The sequence below is a fragment of the Lipotes vexillifer genome, unplaced genomic scaffold (genome assembly GCF_000442215.2).
Source record: "Lipotes vexillifer unplaced genomic scaffold, Lipotes_vexillifer_v1.1 scaffold440, whole genome shotgun sequence".
Taxonomy (NCBI): Eukaryota; Metazoa; Chordata; class Mammalia; order Artiodactyla; family Lipotidae; genus Lipotes; species Lipotes vexillifer.
Genome location: NW_006778543.1, coordinates 3,336,378 through 3,345,979, shown reverse-complemented (window position 1 = coordinate 3,345,979; position 9,602 = coordinate 3,336,378). Strand labels below are relative to the sequence as shown.

The following is a 9,602-nucleotide window of genomic DNA, read 5'->3' as shown; positions in this document are numbered from 1 at the left end:
CCCGTGTCCCCTGCATTGGCAGGCGGACTCTCAACCACTGCGTCACCAGGGAAGCCCTTGCTAACCCATTTTTAATGCTTATCTTTACTACTACGTGATGTGGATATCATTCTTGTTTTATGGATGAGGATTCTATGATTCTGAGAGGTGAAGTGACTTGTCCAAATCTAGTCAGTATAGGGTAAATTTGAATCCAGCCCCTCAGACTCTTAGAACTTTAGAACTCTTATTTCAATTGGTGCACTAAAGAATGTTTTATTGCCTTTTTTTTTTTAATGGTTGAATTTTTTTTCCTCTTGATTCTAGAAGTAATACAGTTGTATGGAAATATTTTAAGACCATGTCAATAAAGCCAGTATGAAATAAAATACAAAGGGAATCCAAGAGAAGATATGAAATCTTTGGCAATTGTTTTAAAAATTAATAGATTAATATATAAGATGATTAAAGTATGGGTTAAATGATCTCAGAATTTAGCAAATATTTATTTTCAATCTGCTGTATTGGACTAGTAGAGCTAATAGCTAACATTTATCAAGTACTTTCCTTGGTCAGATACACTGTTATAAGAACAGTTCTAAGAAGTATTTTTATCCCTATTTTACAGTTAAGGAAATTGAGGCTTAAAGAGAGAAGACTTTACCCAACATCACACGTGACTGGTAGCTCATCCTACTAACCTCTTTATAATACTAACTTGCTGTCAAACAATTTGTACTATTAACAGAAATATAATACACATCCATAACTGACACTGAAAGAACTGAACTCTTTCAAAAAAGTATTATTCATAACTAGATTACATGTGGACATATATTCAAAACCAATTTGTAAGGGACTACAATAGTTATTTCTTTATGCTTCTTATATTGTGAATCCTGTGACTTAACTCCTCTAAGACCCTGTGGGCCATATCATAATTGGCTGGAAATGAAGCAACAATGTGCTCCTTCATTTATAAAAAGCTGAGAGAAGTGGTACAAACAAGACTACATATAAGCTATTTATTAATGCATTCTTTTAAGTATTCAAATTTTTAAAATTATCTTCTATATTATTAATCTAGAAGGATGAAGTGCCATAAATATCAACTGCTGAGGTTATTTCTGAGCATTTGTTTTAGAGAAATGGTTCTTTATTAGTTGTCCTTTAGCCTCTTGAAAATCTAATGAAAACTCTGGACTCTCTTCTGAGAAAAATGCACATGTAAATATTTTGAATAAAATTTCAGGGGGTTAACAGATGTCTCCCTAAAGATCGCTAGATCCCAGATTAAGATTCCCTGCATAAGAAAGTATTGCTCTGGTTCTATTTGTTACGCTTTAAATCTTAAAAATAAAATTGTTTTGAATATATAATACGAATCTATTCGTATATTCTGAATATATTCAGAAATAAAAAAGGACATTACAGTGAACATTCCCCCTCCCATCACTATCTGCTAGCTAACTTCTCTCCACAGGTGATGATTATTATTGATTTTTATTACCATCCTAATATATCCTTCCAGATAGTCTGTGCATATTTAAGCAAATGTATATGTATATTCTTTCATTTCCTCCCTTTTTGCACAGATAATACTGGTGTATTATACACATTTTGCACCTTGCTTTTTTCATTTGGTACATTTTGGAGTTTATTCATATCTATACAGAAAATACTTCCTTTTCCTTTTAAGGTGTATAGTATAGTAACCCACTGCATGGACATACTGTGCTTTATTTAGCCAGTCCTCTAGTGAAGGGCATTTAGATTGCTTTTAATCTCTCACTGTTACACTGTAGGGAATACCTTCCTACATAAATGCTCAAGTATACCTGCAGGATAATTCTTAGAAGTGGCTTTGTGCTTCTGCAATTAGATAAAGTATGATGAATTGCGCTCCATGGGAGTTGTACCAGCTTATGCTACCATTTCCTGACCAACAATCAGGCTGAGACTAACACAGCAAATTATATTTCTGGATCTTTGATCATTTGATAGGTGAAAATCTACTTTACATTTCTCCTAGTCTTAATGAGTTCCAGCATCTCTTCATATTTTTATGAATCATTTCTGTTTCCTTTTCCATTAACTGCTTGTTCATATTATTTGCCCATTTTTCTATCTTTTTTTTTTTTTTTTTTGGTCTTTTTTACCCTCTCCCCCAACTTATAAGATTTGGCTATTTACATATTAGAAAAACCCTTTTTCTTTCTTTTTTTTTTTTTTTTTTTGGTCTTTTTTACCCTCTCCCCCAACTTATAAGATTTGGCTATTTACATATTAGAAAAACTTGCTCTGTATGCTATAACTTGCAAGTATTTTTCCCCCAGTCTGTTGTTTACCTTTTGCCATACATACATTTTTTTAAGGTAGCTGAATTTATCAGTCTTTTTAGGTTCAATGTCTAAGTCAGGAAGTCCTTCCCCACTCCAAAATCAGGAAAAATTCAGTTTTGTTTCAAGTTTTATACTTTGTATGGAATTTATCCTAGTATAAAGTGTAAGGCATGGCCCCAGCTTTACTTTTTCCAAAAAGTTGATTGAATAATTCGTTTTCCTCCTCCATTGATTTCAGATGCTACTTCATATAAACGAGTCAATTTATGGACGCTCTATTCCACTTAGCTGCCTTCTTTTATGTAGTAATGGCAAACTTTCTTATATTTATTGAGGCTCTATAAAGTATTTACACTTATTTTTCAAAATCGCCTTGGCTATTCTTGCTTGTCTTTCCACATGTACTTTAGAATCACCTTAACAGTTCTGAGAAAATCCTGTTGGTGCTTTTATCCTGTTGATTTAACCTAGAGAGACTTTATATTGGTATGATGTTGAGGCTTATTAACCAAGAACACAAAATATCCTTTTTTGTGTCTCTATGAAGTATTTTAAGTTTTCATATTTATCTTGACATTTTTTAAGTCAAATATTTTATCTGGATATTTTATCTTTATTGTTGCTGTTGTAAATGGGGTCTTTTTCCTTTCTCATTTTCTTTTGTTTTTATATATGAAAGCAGAGCTATGGTTTTCTATGTATTAATTTTGTACCCATCTCTCTCTTGACTTCCTTTATTGATAGTAGCGCTTTATATCATTTGTAAGTAGTGACAGTTATGCCACAGCTTTTTAATATTTCAACTTTTTTTTCTTCTCTGATTGCATTGGCCAGTACCTCCAGAACAGTGTTCACTGGTAGTATTAGTGGTCTTAGTAGACATCCTGTTCTGTTACTGACTTTAGTGCAGATGCTTGTAATATTTCTACATTCATCATGGTGCTGACTTTTTAACTGAGATAAATGTATTTTATTGTGTTGGGGAATTTTTATTAAGAGTTTTATATTTGTTCTAAGAATGGATGTTGAATTTAGTTGAATGCCTTTTTAGTCTCTAGCGGTATGATCACATATTTATTTACAGATATTCAGTATTCATTAGTGAGATGGTTACTGATGAGCTTGTTAGCTAAACATCTACATTATATAGTATATCCCAAGAGCTCCTAGGCACTATTATAACTTATACTCTATGGTATAGGAAACTTATCTCTCTCATGTTCACTGCTCTACCTCAGCTTCTAGAACAGTGCCTGACAACATGAAAAATAAATTTTTTGAATGAATTAATTGCTCCCTTCTTTGAGAAGCTGATGCTCTATGTGAAAACTAATACCCAAACTTGCTAAGAGGGTGAGTTTGAGGAGGGTGGTTCTTTGTATTTCAAAGGATTTTGTTTTCCTTTATGAAAGGATTTATCAAGAGTTCTTTTGCATAACACAGAATTCTTAGTGAATTTTAAGTGTCCATTTATGGAAAAAATAATTCATGAAAGTAAAATAATCCAGACTGTACTTCATAACTTTCTGTGTGTGTGCACTATACTAAATACAGGGATATAAATGTCAGTTGCTTCTAGTCTTTATTAAGTACAAAATATGGGCAAAGTACTCAATGTAGTCAGTACCATAATAAAGGTAGAGCCTGCTTCTGTATGCAAGATGTAATCATTATATTTATTATCACCCAAACAAGAAAGCAGTGACCCTTTGAAACTTTTCTCTTATTTGTTAATGTTTGTGAAAGTTCATAAATTGAAAGGTCATGGGAAATCCTATGTTGTATTGGGGGGTGAACTCTTATAATGCTTTTCTCCTTTAAACTGTTTTGACTAATTCAGTCCTTGGTACTTTTATCACATTTCTTTGAGATATAATCCTCAGAATGTTTTGATTCTTGAGAATTTCCAAAAATCCTAATAAAATTCATTTCAGAGAATTTCAGAAGATCCATCTCCTTAACTTATAAACATAACATTACAGGAAATTTGGAAATGAGAGAAAAGAAGAAAATGAATTATTAAGCCTACCTTCTTATTACATCTTTTATCAACTATTACACCTTTTAACAACTACGTATAGGTCTTTACAGTCTTTTTTGTGTGTGTGTGTTTATGGTTTTACCTACTTGTAACGATAGTGTGTCTTGTTTTCTTTCTTCTCTGAACACTCTACCAGACTTTTTTTTTTTTGCATTCCTACCTCATCTGTTTAGAAAAGAAAAAAAGGATGAACTGAGGTTTAGAAAGATTGGACTGATCATCTAGCTATTAGACAGTAGTTTGGGTCTTGGTTTTAAGTCACTTTATTCCCCAAGGTAAGTGTATGTATGAGTGCTTATAATGAAATTACCTCATAAACTAGAAAACATGGTACAAATTTTGTTAATTCTAATTTCAGGATGATTTCACAGATCAAATTGTGGGAATAAAATACTGTAAAGATGTACAGAGAAAGGAAGATTTTGTTTGTGAGTTTCAGCACTGCACAAAAGGTGCATTTAGTTCTAAATAGGCAGTAGTTTTTCCATTTATCTGTGATTTTTGTCATTTCAGTACATATTTTTGGCTTCTTTTGATAAAATTCTTGAATTAAAAATATATAAGCATCCAACACAGAGTTATGATCATAGCAGTTACTTGTAATAATTTATTAATGATATTCAAGTACAGACTGATTTGCACCTATCTCCTGCTATTGATTTCCTTTTAAAGTAAAACTTTTGGTGACAGCTTTATGTTTTAATGCATACCTTGAGTATCTTAATTATCTTATCATATGTAAGGTATTTTGAGATTAGTTTTGCAACAGTGGCAGCATACTCTTCTTTTTCTTCTGCTGAAAAGTCCTGATCTTAATTTTTTTCTTTTCTTCTTCTTTTTCTTTTTTGAGAAGCTGCCAAACGGTGTCACTTACCATACTGGAACATATCAAGACCGGTTAGCAAAGCTGCAGGATCATCTTCGCCAACTCTCTATTCTCTTCAGGAAGCTGAGATTGGTCTATGATAAATGCAATGAAAACTGCGGAGGGATGGATCCCATTCCAGTAGAGGCAAGTTTTAGTGGTAGAGGGAGGATGAGTCTAAGATAGTCTCAGGACATTTGTAATTTTTTCCTTTCTCTCTTCTGTTTTCACCATATTTCCAGATTATGAAACATACTGGTTTTGCTTTTGACTAGAGAAGATGAAATTGTGATATATATATATGCATAGAATTATTACTGTCTTTTCTTGTTAATAATTTCTAGTAGACTTTAACATCCAGGCTGATAGTAAATTTTTCCTGTTGGGAGGAGAGGGTTGTCTGTGGCAATTTTTATTATTGCTTCCAGTGTCTCATTTTAATTAAATCAGTGCATGTTTTAGTAGGCATATTAATAGTATTGTAAAATCCTTTTAAAGTGGTTTTCATGTAAGTTCTTTACGGATAAAAGGTTATAACTATTTTTATCATTATTAATTTAAATTATCTTAGTGGAATCACTCTAGCTTTTAAATATTTCTTAAATTTAATCTCGGATCATAGATATATTTTAGTTAATTAGGTATATGATATTTTTATAGGTGCCCTTTTTCTGTTGACAAGTTATATGTCTGCCACCAAAGGTAGCTGGGAAGGTTTGAATGTTCTCTCATTACATATAAGGAACAGTTTCCTGTGATCAGTGCTTTCTTTTTTGAGCGATCAGCATGTAAAGAGTGAACAGAGAAAGAGTAAACTGCAATACAGCCTGAAAAGAAGGGGTCAGAGATGCGGAAGATGGGAAATGTGGTTGACATTGACAGATGCTGCAGAGAAGTCAAGGAAAATAAAGAATGAAAACTGTCCACCAGATTAATTGTTGGTATATTTGAGCAGAGCTTCTGTGAAAAGGTAGCAACAAGAAGTCAGATCACAGTGAGCTGAAGATTAAACAGGAAATAAGGAACTGAAGCCAGAAAGTGGATATCCATCTTTCAAGAAGGTTAGATTAAAAGCAAGAGAAGAAAGCAGTAGATGGAAGGAGGGACAGAGTTGAGGGTTAGGGATTTTTTTCCTCCGAATGGGAGAACATGTTTAGATAAAAAAGGAAGAAAATGGTAGGGTGAGGTTGGGGGAAATAAATAATGAAGACAGGAGGGCAGAGGAATCAGGGCACAGGAATGGAGACAGAGTGTCTTCAGGAGGAAGGACCACTCTGCTTGCGTTAGGAGAGAGGAAAGGAAGAACGGAGCTGTGAATGTGGGCAAGTTTATATTTGTCCCAAGAATTCATAGAAGTTTGGGCAGATTGACCCCTGATTGTACCAGTTATTTACCTCTGTCCTGTTCCTGCATTGGTAATATAAGATGGAAGGACTAGATAATTCCAGAAGTCTCTGTCACATCTACAAGAGGCTTCATCAAATAAACTTCATCACAAATCATATGTATTTAATTATAATCCTGCTAGAAGTTTCATTGCTATATAAATTTTCTTCTCTTACAAAAAAACTTTCTCCCAACTAAAAGACATCTAGAAATCTGCACAGATACTAGATAGCAAGTAAATGACATTTATATAATACACATCCATGAAGTTCCTTTCTTTTTAGTATAGATGAAGGATAGCCTGTTCCATCTCAATGAACTATAAATTTCATAAGGGTAGGATTTATTTGTCATTTGTCTTATTTGTCATTATTTTTGCAGTGTCTCCTCACCCACTATCTGCCAATTAAATATTTGCTGATTGACTGAGTAGGATATTACTTAATTACATGTGACAACTAATTTTGCTAAAAGGACTATTTTGCAAAAGAAATCTGAAAAGCTAATGTGTAGAGTGCACTGGAATGATAGACTTCTAAGGCTTTTATTTTAGGCTGTCATTTGAATTAAAATATATTTTTGTACTATTAAGAGAAAAGTATAAAAAGTGATCTTAATCGGATGCATTATCTATACCAGTATAATTGGAAATTGTGTGTCATATGTTTGACTTTTTTAACTTTTGTCTGTCACTCCCAGCAACTTATTCCGTATGTGGAAGACGATGGCTCAAAGAATGATGACCGGGCTGGCCCACCTCGTTTTGCTAGTGAAGAGAGGCGAGAAATTGCTGAAGTCAATAAAGTGAGTAGCTAGTCTGTATGTTTTATATTTCCGAATTATTGATACAAATTACAAGGCAGTCTGTGTAACTCAAAAACATAATTTGAATTATAGAATTACCTGAAGTTGTTTCTGTGACAAATTTAACCTACTTAGAGTACAACCCAGGACTAAAAGGTAAGCAGAAATGCCATCTGAATAGTCAGAAGAGAGATCACAGAATTCAGGCAGTAAAGCTCTTAGAAAAGCCTCATAGGCACTCAGTCACAACCCATTTACTTTTTTCTTTTCTAGGCAGAATTGTAGCTCTCTAGCTTAGAGCATATTTGGAGCAGCAAATGATAAAAATTTACAGGTAGGAGAGGTGAATGTCTCAACAGCTGAATAAGAAATTGAGTTATCAAAGCACTACCCCATCCCACCCTCCACCCCACAAAAGTTCCTAACTTGAATTTATTGCTGAGTACTTTTAGAAGTTCAGAAGATAATGTTCAGATAGTGCTCTAGAAACATAGGGAAATAAGGAATGTTGTTAGTTCATTCTGTGGTGGAAACATAGTTACCAAAACCTAACAAATAGCACAGTAAATAAAACTACCAATCTCGCTCCTTCACTTACAAATACACGCTCCCACTCCTGAAATTCTCCTGCCCCACTCCTGAAATTCTTAATGCTAGTTAATAGAATTCATCAGGGTATTAATTAATCCACCACAGCCACAGAGGGTTTTCTGAGGTAGAGGATGGTGACTCAGTTTACATATAATATCAGTAGATTAAATTGAAAAAAAGAATGCTTAAAACTATTAACAAGATAGTCTTTTTAAAAAAAAAACTTTTTATTTCAGATAAGTAGCCAACATTTTTCATTGAGATGAAATATAGGCATAACATAGGATGCTTTACACCACTGTGTTTAATACTATTTTAGAAGTTATAGCCAGTGAAACAGAAATAAACTTTAGGAAACAGGGGTTATAATATTATGTACAAATCTGTTAAGTTCCTTAAGCTTGTACATAACATTTTAACTCAAGCTTAAGCTCAAAGAAGCTCATTGATTAATGAGTCAATAAGTGTTTGAAAGAAGAGCTTAATACAAGATTGATACCATTTTTCTATAATGCCATAAAGAAATTAGAATATGAGATCCTATTCACAATTGCAACATCAAATATTAAGTAGTTAGGAATTATTTCCATGATATATGTAACTAAACTTATTAAGATACATAAAAGAAGTTTTGAATAGTTGAAAGAACACATTAAGTTCTTATACGGGCAATAACTATTCTAAACAGTAACAGTCCAAATCCAAATATGAATTCTCTTGAAACTGCACAAAACTTGTAAGATTTTAGTGCAATACCAATCAAAAAACAAATCCAAATAAAATGCAAATTGGATTTTCTTGAGAGCATACTAAGATACATATATAAAACAATTCCTATAAGAGTAATAAAATAAAGAACTCTGCTTCAAAAACTAAAACGTGATATCAAGTATATTGTAAAAACAATAATTAAGTGTGAAATACCAGCACAAGAACAGATTAATAAAATAATAGCCAGAAAAAGTCTTCCTATTGTATATGAGAATTTAATATGACATAAGAGGGATTGTGTGGAAAATTAGTCTTTAAAAAGAGACACTTTTGGGGAAAATTAAGCTAGCTTTTACATTACACCATGTGTCAAAATGAATTTCAGAGTTGAAAATAAGACTTGCAAAACAAAGTATTGGAAAATTAAAAGAAAAATGTATATCAAAACTCAGGAAAAAAGAAAAAGATGGATAGATTTTTCTAAAACATTTAAAACAATTTTTAAGAGGTGAAATATAAATTAAGAGGAATAGTTCCAGCAAATTTGACAGTAATAAGCATAAACAATTTACAGTAGGAAATTATGAGGGGATTAGGAGGGGATTGGGAACTTTTATTTTAGATCTTGAAGAATAAGTGGTGTTTGGTAGTACAGAGATATAAGACATTCATTTATTAAGTGTTACATGTTTCTGTTGATAATCTATGTATTAATTCACAATGGATGTGTTCTATTATTTTTCTCTATAGTAAGGATATTATTTATAAAATACAATGAAATGTATATATAAATAAAACACAGTTGTGATGGTAACTTTGATTTCAGAGTACAACATGTGACATACATATAGTTTGTTCTCTACCATAGAAGATATTATGATAT

General features: G+C 32.5%; 1 protein-coding gene across 2 annotated transcripts in view; it reads left to right on the top strand.

Moving 5' to 3' along the window:
• The window catches only part of MED30 (mediator complex subunit 30), an 18,468-nt gene that overhangs the window by 1,733 nt on the left and 7,133 nt on the right, over positions 1-9,602 (top strand). Inside the window, exons 2-3 of one of the 2 annotated variants that reach the window (XM_007451679.1) lie at positions 5,216-5,374; positions 7,313-7,417. In XM_007451679.1, coding sequence (XP_007451741.1) covers positions 5,216-5,374; positions 7,313-7,417 — 264 coding nt within the window. The remainder of the gene's footprint in view (positions 1-5,215; positions 5,375-7,312; positions 7,418-9,602) is intronic. The other variant, XM_007451680.1, reaches the window with a different exon arrangement.